At 40.7% G+C, this 18055-nt stretch overlaps 1 protein-coding gene across 1 annotated transcript; it reads right to left on the reverse strand.

Annotated features, from left to right (window-relative positions):
* Positions 1-13177: 13177 nt before the first annotated feature.
* RAB39B (RAB39B, member RAS oncogene family) lies at positions 13178-16705 on the reverse strand. The gene is made up of 2 exons (XM_058713491.1): positions 16261-16705; positions 13178-13690 (listed from the first exon to the last, which is right to left on the reverse strand). The coding sequence occupies exons 1-2, from the start codon at positions 16473-16475 to the stop codon at positions 13264-13266; spliced, it is 642 nt and encodes a 213-aa protein (XP_058569474.1). The 5' UTR covers positions 16476-16705; the 3' UTR covers positions 13178-13263.
* Between the last annotated feature and the right edge of the window lie 1350 nt (positions 16706-18055).

The raw sequence follows: 18055 nt of genomic DNA on the forward strand, positions 1-18055 counted from the left end.
TGTGATACCTGTCATAGCTGGTGTTGGGTTCAAATATACATTTAAACTCCAAAGCCCTGGATAGGCTATGTCTCACACCAATGTAGTCTGAAGCACATGGGACATTAAGACTACACACAGAGGTTGCAGGAGCCACCGTGGCTTAGAAGCCGCAAGGGGACCACTACATCTTAGATCAGTCCCCTGTGCATAGCATCCACAGGTCTGGCCAGGGGCAGGGCCCAGTAACAGGAGGTACACTGTACTCAGGGAGCCCGAGCTGTAACTCCTCACGGACACTCACGTTCACTCAGCCCTCAGCCTGGACACAAGGTGCCAGCCAGGGCATTTTACCAGAAGCAGGCTCACCTGGTCACACAGCTGCTGGTGCACTTTTGTCAGCTTTCCAGGGGAGCTGAGCTAGAAAGCTAATCCAGGGTCAGTTCCCTACCTCGAAGGAGAAAGGGGGTTTGCATACCTCTTGCTCACAGCTCATTGGATCTTGCCTAATTATGGCCCAGTGTTTGATAGTGGTTTACTTCCTTTTATAAGGCCCCTGGCTAATAACCGCGTCTGCCAAAAAGGTAGTAAAGGTTCGGATACTTTAAAGGGCCAGATGGAAGCATCTCTGTCTGGATTAGGTGAAAGGAAGACTTCAAGTAGCCTCCAAAGTTTTGCAATTATATGATGGATTGGAGAGGTTTTTTTTCTCCTTAACCCAAAACCAAGTGATGCCATAAATTTAGCAAAACTATTGAGGAAGGCTTTGCAGAGTAACTTCTTAGGCTTGTGGCCAAAACTACTCGATAACATTTTTCATTTTTACACTTTTTAGTTTGAAATTTTGTAACCACAACCAGCATCATAGATTTGATGTGCCTGCTAATTAACCATGTTTTCTATATATTAATACTGTTCTGTATTCAGGGAGAGTACTGCTTACACGACCAATGTGAGAGGGAAGTTTGAGACTTGAAGTGTTTGAACTTGGTAAATGTGCGCAGAGCTGCTGTTCTTGTTGAGTTAGTGGAAGGTGGCCCAGGGTTCTGTGTACACATGAAAACAGGTGTGGGTTGTGCCTCAGTTCATTTGAAGAATTTACTTTTGTCTGGTCCTTCTCTCTTGTCTGGTATCAGATTTAGTTACAGTCAGATTAAACATAAAGGATGGACCTGGTGTGCACAGTATATCTGAGCAATTTGTTTATAAAGGACCATACATCTTGGTCATGGTTTTCAAATAATTTTATGTTTAGTTGATTGTATGACAGCTATTTGCCTTTCGGGGATACTTTATTTGGAGGTAGGCCATGACCAAACAGGAAATTTCTTCTAGATCTTTTAGCTGCTTCAGTTAATCCATCTTAGTCTGAATGGGCTTATGTTCCCCAGATCAAACCTGTGGATTCTAGAAGGTGAAAAATACAAAAATTAAAAAGCAAAAGGTTAGCAGGTAAGTCTCTTCTTTTCATCAGTACACCCCAGGTGACAACAACTACACCATTGGCTACTTCAGCCCATGTCTGGACCGGATTGGGCCACAATTTCGTCTCAGTCCAGAGTTAAAGTTTTAATTCACCCTAGATCGTTAATTTTCAACTCCACTATAGATATTGGTTGCAATACCAGAGCAAAGTAACAATTCGAGCTTTTCGGTATCTATTTGGTGTCACACTGAAATACTGGTATCAGTGTTTGTTTAAAAAGTGGACTGATGATGGGGAAGGAATGTAGGGGGGATAATACATTTTATCATAGGGAGGGAGTGGTCAAGTTCCAAGACAGTAAGAATGATCCTGGAAGTCAAAAGGCGGGAGGCCTGTCAGTGACAGGTGGAGGCAGACAAGCTGGGAACTAAGCATGGAACCCCTTGCTTTCTTACCTGCTAGGGAGCAGGTATCATACTCCCCTTCTTTACCCTCTACTTATCCTATAGGTAAAAGTTGGCTGTACCAGGAACTCCTGAAAGTAGATGGAGTCCAAACTGGGTTCTAGGAGAAATCCAGATATAGTTAACTGTAGGGAAAACCACTCAACCATAGTAATAACCAAGGAAAGAGGCATTTGAAAAGTATGTAATAAGAATACAACTTGTGGGGCGCTTGGGTGGTTCAGTCAGTTGAGCGTCTGACTTCGGCTCAGGTCATGAGCTCACAGTTCATGACTGAATTGGAGCCCCACATTGGGCTCTCTGGGCTCACTGTTGTCAGCACAGAGTCCACTTTAGAACCTCCGTCTCCCTCTCTCTGCCCCTCCCCCTGCTCACAGACTCTCAGAAATAAACATTAAAGAAAATACAGCTTGGAAGAGTTTTTAAAAGGTCAGTGGCTTTATACAGCTCCAATTTTTTATGTGTGACTGCATATGCCATGGTACAAAATAAAGATGATTACTGAATAATGGCAAATAAATACCAATATTTAAAGCACTCAAAAGTGGAGGAATACACTGAAATACTGAACACTGGTTATGGTAGTCACTAACCATATCCATATTACTCTGCCCTCTTATTTCTACCCCAGGAAATATTTCTATGAAATTGTAATTAATATAAGTAAAGTATTTCAGAGTAACATACTTTTAGAAAAATGTTTTTGAACACTAAATGACATGTCAAGGGATGTTTTAGAGAATCAAATTTTGGGCTTTCTACTAGAGTAAAAACTCTGCCTTGTTAACATCTTTCATTCTGGTGTTTGATGTTTCTGTGTTTTCAGTTCCAAAGAATCCGGTCACCAGGGGGTTTGTAGTAGGAATTCAACTTCCTGTTTCCTTAAATTAATTTTTCTTTCTACTTTCATATATTTAAAACAGGATCCTGTTGCAGTGGTAGAGGGTACCATTTATGATAAAGATGAAACCTTTGTGAACATGTATCTGGTAAATAACATTGTGTCAAAATATATGAAATGTTAGGAATTCAAGAAAAAAATGGATCAAAACATTAGTGGAAGTCTTAGTACACCAGTAGTCACTTGCAGGCAAATCATCTGGGTCACATTTGGTGATCATAACTCATATAAATTAGTAATTAATAATACTTTAAAATAAATCCACAACATTTCAAAATTAAATACTATGAAATAATGTTGAGGTAAAAAGAAATCAAAGCTAGAATTACAGGTTATTTAGGATTTAATGCAATGAGAACACTAGTAAGCTTGAAAATGGAATTCAGATTAAAATATGACCCCTTGATGCCAAACTCAAAAAAACCCAAATGTCCAACCACTGATTTTTGCTGCCTCCATCAATAAAGGTCAAGGATGATCTGTCTCTTAGGGGAATAGTCTTTCTCTCCTGCTTCATCTCCCCTCCAGTGATCTTGTCTGTCTCCGAGAGCATTCCTTAGCCACTTATTCCCACAGTCACACCTGAGACCTTGTCATTACCAATCACTGCCACCCCTTCCTAATCTCAATCTCAAGCCATTCTGTCCCAGCTTGGTTGGGATTTCTAGCTGAAGCACAGGAAAGGGGAAGCCCCTGGGAACTGGAAAGAGGGAGGAACTTGGGAAAGTGACCCCCGTGAGCTCAACCAAACTCCTGGGTTCTTATGTGTTTCTAATTAGCATACCAAAGAGCTGAACAAAAGGATAGACAACTGCCCAGTTTCTGGACTGGCTACTGTGTTGTGCACGAGCACAGGAACCATCCAAGTGGTTCAGCCAAAGCTTTGAAAACTGAACTAGTATTGGAACAACAGCCCACAGAGGACAGGTTGGAATGTGTGACCTGAACTTTTCCAGAGAAATCATCAGCTAAAACAAAAATATCAACATTCTCCATAGAATTTAAACAAAACCCAGAGTTGCATAATATTAGAAAATGTTTGGAGTACAATTAAAAATTACTTGGCATATGAAGAACCAGAGAAATATTCACATGAGAAAAGACAAAGTATGTTTATGTAGATAACGTGAAAAGTTAATAAATTAGAATGCAGAATAAGCAAAATTGATAAAACCAAGAACTGGTTCTTTGAAGTACTGATGAAAATAGATAAGCCTCTAACAACTCTGAATTATAAAGACAAAAACATAAACAAAGCATTACAAACGAGAGGTTTCTGTGCACCAATCCAGAGATTTTAAAGCTATACTAAATGTGACAACTGTATGCCAATGCATTTGAAAATTTAAATGGAATGGATACCTTTCAAGGAAAATGTGTCAATTACCAAAATTCATTCACCAGGATGTAGGCTGTGTGCTGCTAAGGTAGTCCCTCCCAATCCCTGTGCCATGTGGCCGCCACAGGTCCAGGTGGGTCTGGAATCCAGTCGGATAGGTAAGCTTCCCGCTAGGGCGCTGACAGTCACATGGCCAAGCCCACATCATAGGAGGGAAGTGTAATCCTATTCCAGAGAAGGACAAGGAGTACATGTGAACAACAAAATAGTGTATCTAATGGTTTACAGCTGAATCTAACCATAACTCTGAAATAAAATGAAAGGGTTGCTAAAGATCTATACCCTCTTCTTCCAAAAACAAAAACACAAACAAAAAACCCCACAAGAAGAATAAAGAAGAAGAAATAAAAAAAACGGGGGAGGGAAGGAAGAAGAAAGAAAGATAAATGCTGGACCGAAAAGCTTTTATGGGTGAATTCTATCAGAGTTTCCAGCAGCAGACCACTCTGTTAAGTATTCTAGGATATAGAAAAAGAAGACATACATTTTCAACCATTTTATGATTTCACGAGGCCAGAATAACCATAGTGCCACAACCTGAAAGAAAACACAAAAGAACAACATTTACAATGAACTCTTAGTCAACTTATTTTGTCATATAAGTTGAGGAGATGCTGTATAAAATTGCCTCCCATTGGAAAGCCCCAATATATACTAGCGTACTCCTACAGGAGTACAGGAGTACAATCATCATTGTAATCCAGGTTCTAGTCAGTGTGAAAAGAAGAAGAAATGAAGTATAAATTTTAGAAAGGAAGAGAGAAAATTATTTCTTTTTTAAAAATATTTTTAATGAGGGCGCCTGGGTGGCTCAGTCAGTTGGGTGTCCGACTTCAGCTCGGGTCAAGATTTCAGTCTGTGGGTTCGGCCCCGCGTCTGGCTCTGTGCTAACAGCTCAGAGACTGCTTCGGATTCTGTGTCTCCCTCTCTCTCTGCCCTTCCCCCCACTCTCTGTTTCTCTTTCAAAATAAAAGACACACACACAAAATTTTTAAAAATATTTTTAATGTTTATTTATTTTTGAGAGAGCGTGAGCAGGGGAGGGGCACAGAGAGAGGGAGACACAGAATCCGAAGCAGGCTCCAGGCTCTGAGCTGTCAGCACAGAGCCCGACGCGGGGCTCAAACCCACAGACCATGAGATCATGACGTGAGCCAAAGTCAGACACTTAACCGACTGAACCACCCAGGTGCCCCAGAAAATTATTATTTCTGGATTACAGTGTCCACCTAGAAAACAGAAGAGATCAATTGAAAACTGAAGTAATAAGAGAATTTAGTATAGTGTCTGAATACAAGATGTAAACATACACGTATCCACAGTTCTCTACACACTAGCAATTGACCAATTAGAGCATGTAATGAGAAAAAGAACCCATTCAAATAAAATACAAATATTTATGATATGTAAATATTATAAAATATCTAGGAATTAACAGACAATAGCTAAATCCTATAAGTGAACTATAAGAATTAACTGATGGACATAAACAAGGATTAAATTAACGGAATGACATTCTATCAGTGTCAGTAAATTAAAGCAATCAAAATCCTAACCCTGCCTGAGGGAAAACGTGACACATTTATTATTTTTTATGTTTATAACAAAAATTGTATACATTGAAGGTGTACAACATGGCGATATATCTATATCTATCTGTCTATACTTAAATGATTACTACAGTCAAGCTCATTAACATATCCATCCCTTCCCATAGTTACCATTGTGTGTGGTGAGTACCTGAAATCTAGTCTTTTAGCAAATTTCCAGTATCCGATACACTATTGATAACTATAGTCTACATGCTGTCCAGTAGATCTCCAAAACCTATTCATTCTGCATAACTGCATCTTTGTAACCTTTGGCCAGCATTCCCCCATTTCCCCTCCTTCCCCACCCCCTAGTAACTACCATTCTATTCTCTGCTTCTATGTATTTAAATTTTTTATATTCCACATATAAACGAGATCATGCAGTTGTTTCCTTTCTGTGTCTGGCTTTTTTAACAGATGAGTGGATAAATAAATTGACACATTTATTCTTAACTTTTAATGTACTGCATGAGAATATCAAAGAAAGTTTTGAAGCGAAAAAAGGTAATAAAAAATACAATGTAGTATTAGGGCAGGAATAGACAAACAGATTAATGAACTATAAAATGGGAGTCCAAAAACCCATATGTATGTCAATATTTGAAAAGAGTAGAATTTCCGATCATTGAAGAAAGAATGAAGTATTTTATGGATAGTGTAGGGTAAGTAGCCATTTGGGAAGAATAGTTCTTATTCCTACCTCCACATATTAAACAGAAGTCAATTCCTGAAGGAACCCTAAATGCATTTTAGGAAATCATGGTTTTCTAGTATTTGGGTGGAGAAGGCTTATCTAAAACTAACAGTATTGCCATAAAACATCAAGAGAACAGGCTATATATATATGAGGTACATGGTATAAATATCAAAAGTTATAAAATATTATCTGATACATATTAAGTTTTCTTTGCACCTAGTCTGCCAGCCACCCAGTTCCCCAACTTGGAGACAACCGTTTCCAGATTCTCATAGACAATGTGTGAAATTATGATTAATAAACAAAATATTATTTATTGTTAAATTATTTAATAATGATATTATTTATGAAATATTAAAGACTTCTTTTTATATTACCAAAGACCATAAATAAAGTTAAAAGTCTGAAAAACATGAAAAAATATAGAATAACATATGTGGTAGATAAAGAATTTATTTCCATATGTAAGGAAATCTTATTTATTAATTAATAAGAAAAAAGTCAGCACCTTGTTATTAGTCCCGTTTTCAGTTGCAAGTGACAGAAAACCAATTAGCCAAATATATGCAAATTACAAAATATATATTATTCACCTCTCAGTTTTGCAGAGTTAAAAGATTGACAATAATACTCATTATAGACATTATCACACACTGTTCGTGGGTATTCAGTAAAAGCTTTCTACAAAGCAATCTGAATAATTGTATCAAAATTTGAAAGGTGTATATTCTTTGATTCATAAATTCCACTTTTATGATTTTGACTTGACATAATTGGTGAAATACTCAAAGGTATGTATACATCGCAGAATTACTTTAAAGCAGCAATGGGAATTAAATAACTTCCTGTATAATGCTATTGTATCAGTTAGGAGACCTTCAGCTACAAGTTGAACAAAATGGCATAAACTAAAAAGGGATGTATTATTTCATGTAATAGTCTTAAGATAGAGTGGCTCCAAGGGTAGTCAAATCTGTAGCTCAATGGCATCATCAAAAACCCAGATTTCTTCTGTGTCTGTCATCTTCAGTATGTCAGCTACCTTTTTTTCCTGATCACATTCAACAAATATGTATCAGGCACTGATTGACTGTAGAGATACAATAATAAACAGAAAACTGACAACTCCTACTCTCACATATTTACGAAATATATACTGTATGTGTGCAAAAGGTAATAGCACAGTGTGTTACATAATACAATTTATGAAAAAGATTAGGTGCAAACATAAAACACCCATTTTCTGAGTATGTTTACGATGTGACATTTACCAAGTGCTAGGTACTTTATATGGATTATGTCATTTCATTCTCACAACAATTCTATGAATTAAATATTATCATTGTCCAGTTTAGTGTATGTGGTACCCTGAGAGTCTGAGAAATTCAATCACACATATATTAACGGGTAGACTCAGAATTTGAACCCATGATGGTCTTACTCCAAAATCCATACTCTTACCCACCATGTAAATAACATTTTGAAAAAGAAAGAAAGAAAGAAAGAAAGAAATCATGTAGACGGAAATAGACCAAACTGTTACCAATCATATTCTTTAGGAACTGATGACCTGAATCCAGCTGACAGACATCACAACAGCCAGGAGAAAGAGCGAGCGAAACAAAGTCAAAGGGTGCATCGATAGACTGGCAATGGATGGTGGTTGATTGCCTGAAGGTCCTCGAGAAGTTTAAAATAGGGTTCATGGGATAGAGTAGACAAACAGAACCTGTAATCAGGTTTCAGAGGCTACATAAAGTTTCATCATAGGATGCTTGGGTGGCTCAGTCGGTTAAACGTCTGAGTCTTGATTTCGGCTCAGGTCATGATCTCAGTCGTGAGATCGAGCCCTGTGTCCTGCTCTGTGCTGACAGCCTGGAGCCTGCTTGGGATTCTCTCTCTCCCTCTCTCGGCCCCTCCCCCACTCATGCTTGCTCTTGTGCTCTTTTTGTCTCTCAAAATAAAAGAAAAAATTTGGCCATACTTTAGGATAGGGCCATGTGTGTATTTTACTGAAGTGAAGTAATAGTGAAGGGCATTGGATTAGAGTAGGGGAATAAAACAACCATTCATTCAAATATTTCTTGGTTATTGAAAAATAGGTGTGTGTCACAGGTTGCAGAAACAATGGTGAACAAGACAAATAAGATTCTGACATTTGTGGAACTTACAACTGGAGAAGTAGGCAGAGAGGCCCGATCTTGCAAGGCCTTGTCATGTTAAGAAACGTAAGGTTTATTTGGATTTTGTTCTAAATGTGATGAGAAACCATTGGTGGGTAGTAAGCAGAAGAATGACTTGATCTGTTTTCTGTTTTGAAAAGACCATTCATTCTGGCTGTTATGTCGAGAATGTATTTTGGGAATAGGAACAGAAAGTAAGGTGGCCACTTAGGAAGATAACAGAGTAGTTCAGGAAAGAGTTGGCAGCAGCCTGGACATAGGTGATAGCAATGGCGCTGCAGTGGAGATGGATTTGGTACAGGAGGTGGGGAGAAGTGAGGGATTAAGGATGACTGCTAGGTTTCTGTGTTGAACAAAGGGTTGAATGGTGGTTTCGTTTATAGAGATGAGAAAGACTGGGGTGGAAGGAACACATTCTGATAGATGCTGGTTTCATACTGGACATGTTGAGTCTGAGGAATTTGTGCGTGTGTTCAGTGGGCGAGTTGGCCGTATTGGTATAGCGCTCAAAAGAATGGGCTGGAGTCCTCCATCGGGGAGTCCTCAATGCCAAAACAATAACTGAAGTCACGAGCAAAGGTAAGATTGTCTAGGGAGAGGAGAACACGGAGAGCAAGGAAAAGAACTGGAAAAAAAAAAAAGAAGGAAAGAGTTGGACTTCCAACAGAACTGAGAACAACACCCTAAGGGGCATGATATAGGCAGAAATCATTCCACCAACGCTGTGCTGACAAAGGTCGCTCGTGACTTCCGGCTCCCTTGAATCTTATGGATATATTTTAGTCATTAGCTTTCTGAATCCACTGCTGCATGGTGATACTACTGTCCACTCCTTCCTGTGAAGCTACACTCTCCAGGTTTTCCATTCTCTCCTCCCAAGTTTCTCTGCCCTTTATTGTATACCGAAACTCTGCTGTTCTCCAGGGAAGACTAAGGAGTTACATGCTACGTTGAGCTGTCGGGGACAACTTCTGGAGCTACATCTTCTCGAGAATCAGGAAGCTGCTTGCAGATTTTGGAGGCTGTTGGTTTCAGAACTTGATGGGGGTGAGGGAGAAATCCAGGCAGTCATCTCAGGAAAGAGAATTCCAGATACAGTAAAGAGCAAGTACAAAGGTCCTGAGGTGTGAATGTGCTTGGTGCATTTGAAGAACGTTTCAACATCTTCACCTGAGTCTGATTCTGGTTACTTTTAAGGTAGAGCCAGCCTAGCCAGATAGATCCCATGTGGACTATGAAAGAGAGGAGTCAAGGAAGACTCCAAGGTTTTTGGCAAAAGTACACAGAAAGACAAAGTCGCCATTTACTGAGGAAGGAAAGGCTATGGGAAGAATACATTTGGGGAGGAAGATTAGGAGCTTGGTCTGGGACATGTTAAATTTCTGATGCCTGATAGACATTCAAGTGGACATGCTGGGTAGGCAGCTATTTATAAAGGTCTGGAGTCCATGGGAAAGAGACAAGCTGGAGATATACATTCAGGACTCATTGGCTTATAACGTGCTATTTACAGACACAGGACAGAATAAGGTCACCAAAGGAATTAACCAAAGAAAAGATGATCAGACCCTGGCATTATAAGGAGTGTTTTAAGGAGAATGGGATGTTAACTATATGAAATGCTGTTGCATTGTTGGTTTTTCCTTTCTACCTTCCTTCCTCCTTCCTTCACTCATGACTATAAAAATGATAAAGCTGTGCATAATTCAGCCTTCCTATGCTCAGACTCAGAATCGAACATCTTTCCCTTTTTTTTTTCCCCTCCCCTAAATATGCACTATCAACCACAGGCAGTGTTCTGAACTTTTGTGTTCCAATCTGGGCCCCACACTCCAAGTGATCCTGACACAAAACGGATATCATAGAGTAGGACTCAAAACAGCTGAGACAATTTAGCTTGTGGAAAAGAAGACTTTCCAGGGATGACAATAGTTGTAAACAGCTACCTGGTGTCATGGGATTCTCAGGCTGTAGTGAGGTCTCTGTGACTTTCAACATGATGATTACGTAACTTTCAAAACTCATATTCTTGTTCTGGCTTTGAGATACCAGTGAAGACTCTTTTGCATAGTGTATGTCGTACATAACAGATAACCTACAATGGTTACTACTGTGGTGACAGACTCTGGAAACAGCTACAACACACACTTGGAATCTCACAGTCACATAATCAACCATTTTACTAAATACAAGCAAATTCTCATTCACATACAGCTAAAGAAAACATTTTTCCACATTTCATTACAATGCACAACAAAGTGAGGAAAAGTACACAGTACATTTTATTCTGGAATATGAGACAATCCAATCCAACATGCAGTTGTGGTCTTTGTTACAAGTTAGTTGATCTTTTCTTTACCTATGTAGTAAAATAGCTTCTAAAGCTTTATCCTTAGTATTGTATTAACACCTGATTTTTTCACACTCAGTTTCTAAAACCCACTTATTGCAGTGACAACAGCACTGAATTCTACTAAAATGATTTTTAAAGTTTCTAGAACTCGTTTAAGCAATTAAGCTCAGCCACCTTTGCTGGATCCTATGCTGAGTATTTTTAAACCTGCCTTTAAAAAATGCAAGGAATGGAAAAAGTATACATATAGTGTCTTAGACAAGAAAACCATAAAGAAGTTTTGTTTCTATCTTTTTTTTGAACTGACAGAAGCCACTGAAAAAACTCATTTATCTACTGGATAATCTTGCTTTCAGAATCTTCTTGATACAATTGAACATAGTAGTTGATGAAATTGTGTGTTAATCCTGTTCACCATCTTTTATTTGCCTTCTAAAACCACAAAGCTGGCCACTTAATCACTCCGCCCAGGCCAGGTCATGTGAAATGAATGTAGACAGGATGAGAGCTTCACTTGTAGTCGATGCCGCAGGTTGGTCCAAGGTGGTTTGTTTCCGTAATTCTCGTTATTTGGCTTCTTCTTTGTGGCTGAAGCAAATTCCCGACCTTTCAGATTCAGTCACGTTCATACCGAAGTTCAGTATTATATCTCAAAGCAATTTACCATTGTCAGGCTTTCCTGTCAGAATGGATATGAGAAACCTGACTACTCAGAATTGTTTTCTTACTGTGAAAAGTATGGCTTTTGCCTAGCTCAGCTGGCTACAATCTGAAAAATAATTTAAAGCATGACCTCTCTTCAAGAAGGTAATGGAACCTTAAGCCAACCATTTCAGTTTTCTGATGCAGTTAGACGTCTGCTCACCTGAGAATTAGGAGCTGACTCTAGGGTAGACAAGAACCCCGTGTAGTATATGGCAAACAGGTAGCCAAGGTCCTTGTGAGCTGAGTGTTTACCCCCCATCCCACTCCCCCTTGCTGCATTTGGTTCTTTTCGCTAACATGTCCACCGTGTTTCAGTGATAAGAACGCTTGTGGCGCACACAGTTTTAATGTGTTTTTAGTTGTGCAATTACTCACTCGTTTAAAGCCTGCTTGTCAGTAATACCTGAAATGGCTTTACCTTCGTTTCATCCCCAGGTTCCCTCAGGATGACAGCTGAGTCGTAAGCAATAAGGAAACACCCTAACATGTCGAGAACATTTATTTACAGTCATAGCTCTTCCAAAGTAAACAAATTAATAACGGTTCATTCACCCGACAGCAGGAACAAGAACTAGGAGTCAGGAGACCTTCACTCCAATCCACCACTCTTTTGTAAAATGGGGAAGAAAACCTCAGAGGCCTGCTGTGAATTCAAGTGACGGTGAAGTGTTTGTGAGGGTGCCGGTGGTGCCTCTTGCTGAGCGAATGTCTGCCTCAGGGCTCTTTGCAGAGGCAGTCCCTGTACTGTTGTCGCCAGGAACCTGAAGGGACAGGCAGGTTGTGCACTTTTTAGGCAGCCGCTGCCCCTGCAGAGAAACCCCGGGCATGATCTGGGCTGGGGGGCTGAGGGAAGAGGGCATGGCATGGGTTACAGGGTTCCTTTCTTCTACTTATATGGTAATTTGCATGGCACAATTTCTTTCACACGGTTGGTTATTCCATCATAAGGGTGTACATTTTCTGGAATGTGATAAAAGCAATACATATAATGGCTTCCCTCTTCATACACACGGCATTTTTACTAGAACAACAGGCCTCGAAACGGTCTTAGTAAATAGCTGGTCCGTGCCCCTCATCTTACAGACAAGCTGTTTGGAAGCTAATTGGTACCTGTGCACCCAACCCAGCACACACACTTGGTGTAGGGTATTCTCACTGATTAAGTTGATGTCGTAGTCTTTTTTAGTTTGGCTTATTGTTTCCAATGTGATACTTTTTTCCCCTTTACAGATTTATGTTTGTGACCTATGAATGAGCTGAAATACCAAGAAATAGCTGTCCTGTCTGTGGTTGTATTTTTCTGGGCCCAGCTCCCCAAGCCTCAGCCCCTTGACATGTGGTCCACTCACAATGGGCCACAAACAGTCGCCGAAATGAGTCCCTCACTCCCAGCACCCAGGCTCCCACATCTACTCCTCCACGGCCTGTCCAAGACCCCTGGAGAAGGAGGCTCCCTTGTATGCAAAATGGAGGTTGAGTTCTCTTCAGTCACGCAAGGATTCTCTTCATTTTCATCACTTTTAAGTTCAGGTGGGAGAGCACGTTTTGGAAATAAAAGGGCTGACTAGCACAAACATCTCCTCTCTGACTTGACAACCTCTTCTGAAGAGTGAACCACATTTGGTACAAATCCACTCTTCACCCCTTCCCATCCCTCCTGGATGGTAATATCCCCCCTTTTAACCAGCTCATAGATGTCTCTTGTCAGGTCTGTGAAGGCTTTCTCCACGTTAATGGCATCTCGGGCTGACGTTTCAATGTACTTCATGCCGTACGCAGCAGCCAGTTTCTCTGCCTCGTGGCGAGTCACTTGCCTCTGTGTATCCAGGTCACACTTGTGACCCACCAGAACAAATACAATTTGGTAGGGCTGAACGTGTACTTTGGTCTCTTCTAACCACTCATGGACATTCTGGAAGGACCTGCGGTTGGTAATGTCAAATAAGAGAAGGCCACCTACTGAGTTCCTGTAGTAGGCGCGAGTGATGGATCTAAAACACAAGAAAGAAGTAAAGAATAAAGGCCGTGCCCAAACTCCTGTCCTTCAATGAACTCAGATGGTGTATTCTAGCGTGTCTCGTTACGGACACAGTCCTTTAGTAAGGATGATTTTCTTTTTTCTTAAACAATGGAATGCAGATGTCATTGTGTAATAATACTACATAGATTTTCATCTGGCCAAAACTTTGAGATGGCATCTTCTAGAAATGAATGCTCATGGCCTTACAGGCATTTCCCCTCAGTTCAGGTAGAACCACAGCCCACTCTCCCACCGTGGCAAAATGGGATACCTAAGCCACAGGTTATTATGTAGCAAAATGAAATAACAAATGCCAAAGTGTTCTCTGACCTGGAGAGCTCATTACAAACTGTCGTAGTTGAAACAGGATTTGAAAAGATTAAACATGAACTTATGAGAGTCAACAGAACATGTTTATAAGTATATAGAGGTATATTACAATAGGCCCCATTTTTCCCACTTCTTACTGCTATGTGCATCTCTGAGGAGAAATGCATTTTGTTTTTTATTTCTTAGGCTATGTGGGAATGGGAAAAAGAAGAATGGTCTGCAGAGGTCCTGACACATTTCAGAGAGGCTGACTCAGGAGCTACCACTGTGAAAAACTGCTTAAAGAGCCAAAACTTCCCCTTAAAGTGACAATTTATTTAAAGCGATGTAATTAGAATATCTCTAAAACCTATTATACATGTGCTGTGCTTCTTAAACAGGAGAAGCTGCCTATATTTTAACTTGTTGACTTGCATACGTTACGGTACTTTGCCTAGAGCATATTAGAGCTTATTAGAGGGTGTCAAACTATTTTTGTCTCTACAGTTACTTGCTTGAAAGTACTGTGCTTTTTGATCTACGTCTAGTTTTAGGTTTTCTGTCTCCTTGGATAAAAAAAAAAAAAGATAAACAATGAGTGACTCAGTAGCTTAAGGCTTAGTACAAATGGCCCAGTGATAAGAGAACAGACATCATCCAGGGAATTAAAGTCCAAGCTAGATGATGATAAGGACAAATGCTACGAATGAGTTCAACCAAGCAAATAAGCCTTGGAGATGGAAAGCATTTCTGATTCCCTTATGTTTAAAGGAGAATGGTAGGTGTAATCAGAAAATTCAACATGAACAAAGGTTTTCATTTGTGAACAACTTGGTTCAGGAAATCAATGAGGAAGCTGTAACAAAGCCCTTTCCAAACACAACATGAGGCTACATAAAAATTAAGACCTTCCATACATCAAAAATTTTTCTTAAAGTTAAAAGACAAATGACAAGCTAGGAAAATATTTCACAACGTACATGACAGAGGAGGATTAATAATCTGTAAAGGACTCTTACAAATCAAGATCACCCAATAAATAATAGGCAGTGGATATGAAAAGGCTGTTCATACAGAGATTGCAATAAATATAAAAAATACACCTTTCTTCACTTATAGTTTGTGGAATTGTGGGGTTGGGGGTGGGGACACCTCAAGTTTGTAGTGAACTCTTGCATCTCCTCTTCTTCAACTACCTAACCAGTATTTTCTGTGTGGAATTAGTGTTCAACAAGTAAACAAATAATCATAAACATATTTGAAAATGCATAAACGCTATTGAGTCCTTTGTGGGTCCAGTTCCTGCTGCTTTATGTGACTTTAGCTCAAATTGTTCTCTCCAAGTTTTCTGTGTACACTGTTTTCTCTCCCTGGGCTTTTCCTGTCTCTGCTGGGCTACTCCTACTCATCACGGCCTCATCTTCTCCAGGTAGCCTTCTCTGTGTTCACACATATAATTACACATGATACATATTCCAAAGGGAAAACAAAGGGTTGTGACAGAAAATTACACCTGTTCATTGATTACTCATTATATGTGAAGCATTATAGTAAGCAGTGAGCATACAAATATGAACAGGACACTCTTTTGTATCATTGCTAATTATGTATTTCCTCCCACTATGCCAGCACGGAAGTTCTAAGAGGGAAGGGCCTGTGTCTGTTTTGTTTACAAGGCATCCTCTTGTGTGTTTCCTTGGGCTGTTTCCCCAGAAACAAGCCCAGCGCCTGGCATGCAGTGGATAATCACTGAATGTGTGCTGGTGGCGAGCAGGAATCAATGATCAGTATCTATTTCATGTAATTCTGTGTGTGTTTCTCTATAAATCTATATCTATGTCTAGGTCTATATGTAGCTGTCGCTATATACCACCTATCTATGTCTGTCAGTTATGTTAGGTGGACCTGGGAACATGTTTGAAAGTATGTAGTATAAGGACTGAGATTGATAAATTTCAGTGATCAATTCCAGCTAGTTTGTTAGCCAGCAAGGGGCACATCGGTGGAATTGTGGTGGAAGCAATACGTATCATTGCCCGGCCTTCCCGGCCAGGGCGCTTCTTTCCCCGCACTGAACTCCCAGGTAGCTGAAGGTGGGCTTGAGCAGAAATCCCCAGATGCTCGGTATCGTCCCTAAGGGGCCGCGACCAGGACCAGGAAGTCCTCTTTTCCCAGGGGTTGTGCGAGCCCCGAAGACCCTCCCACTGCTCGCGGCCCCGGCTGCGCTCCCACCTGAACCTCTCTTGACCCGCGGTATCCCAGATCTGGAGCTTGATGCGTTTTCCTGGCTCGATCTCCACCAGACGGGAGAAAAAATCCACCCCCACGGTGGGGTCCGAAACCTGGGCAAAGCGGCCCTCGGTGAAGCGGCGGATCAGACAGGATTTGCCCACCGTGGAATCCCCGATGACAATGAGCCGGAACTGGTATAGCCAGATGGCCTCCATAGCCGGGGATCAGCAGGTCTCCTTGGCCCGGGCCGGCCTTGGGCGGCGAGAGGGGCGCCCAGCCGAGGCCTCGGAGAGCGTGGCTTGATCCGGATCTAGATCGGCCACGAGCACATCGCTGGCCTGGGAGCCCGAGGCGAGGTAGGCCCAGGCGCAAGGAGAGCGAAGGAATGGATGCTGCGCTCGCAGAGGTGATGAAATGGCAGCAGCATCAGCACCACGCACTCTGACTCATCACTGACAACCAAGTTACTGTAATCCCGCGCGTAGACGCGACGCCCGGCCCTGCCGCACTATCTGTAAAAGGAGCGCACACAGAAACAGCCGCAAAAATAGCTCCTTCCTTTCCTTTCTAATTCCTCCACCCACCTCCTCTTCTTAATTTTTTTTCTTCATCGTCAAAACCCAAAAGTAATGCCTTTTTCATTAAAACTAACAAAACAATGCAAGGATGTACACAAAAGGCAGGTCCATCATTATCTGACACGCCCCCCCCCCCCCAAGATATTAACAGCTTGGGATATATTCTTCCATGCAAATATACATGCACATAATTTTTTTTTTTTGCTGTTTGATTTTACAAAAATTGGATCAAACTGGGCCATTACCCTGGCATTTGCTTTTTGCATGACAATGCTGCAATAGTGATTCTAAGTATAGTCACATGCGTTATTTCTAGGACATAGAGTCTTTCAAAAGGGAACACGAAGTGAAAGAGTAGGAGTACTTTAAATGTAATGGATATGGACATTATACCTTGCAAAAACGTTTATTAATTTAAATTCTACTTAGCAATGTGTGAAAAAACCATTTCTTCGCCTTTTTTCAAGCATCATGTTGTATTCTTTCCAAATTCTTGCCAGTCTGATGTAGTTAAATAAAAAGGTGATCTTTGTTTTATTTTACATTTCCCTGGTACTAATGAGGTCAATACCATTTCATGTGCATCGACCATTTGCATTTCCTCTTCTGGGAATTGCCTCTTCAAATCTTTTGCTCTTTTTTTTTTTTTTAAATGTAATTCCTTATCATTGCCTTAATTAAAAAACAGCTTTATTGGTATATAATTCACACACCATACAATTCGCTCATTTGAAGTGCACAGTCCAATGCTTTTTAGCCTAGCCACAAACTTATGCAACCATCACCACAGTCAATTTGAAAATATTTTCAGGGCCACCTGGGTGGCTCAGTCAGTTATGTGTCCAACTTTGGCTCAAGTCATGATCTCACGGTTTGTGGGTTCAAGCCCCTCGTCAGGCTGTGTGCTGACAGCTTGGAGCCTGGAGCCTGGTTCAGATTCTGTGTCTCTTTCTCTGCACCTCTCTTGCTCGTTCTCTCTCTCTCTGTCAAAAATAAATAAACATAAAAAAATATTTTCATCCCGGGGCACCTGAGTGGCTCCGTTGGTTAAGCGACCTACTCTTGATTTCAACTGAGGTCATGATCTCATGATGGCAGGATCCGGCTTTGCATGGAAGCTTCTTGAGATCCTTTCTCTCTCCCTCTCTCTCTGACGCTCCCCCACATGTGCGTGCTCTCTCTCTCTCTAAATAAGTAAACATTAATAAAACAAAATA

Source organism: Neofelis nebulosa, chromosome X, assembly GCF_028018385.1.
Source record: "Neofelis nebulosa isolate mNeoNeb1 chromosome X, mNeoNeb1.pri, whole genome shotgun sequence".
NCBI classification, from domain to species: domain Eukaryota; kingdom Metazoa; phylum Chordata; class Mammalia; order Carnivora; family Felidae; genus Neofelis; species Neofelis nebulosa.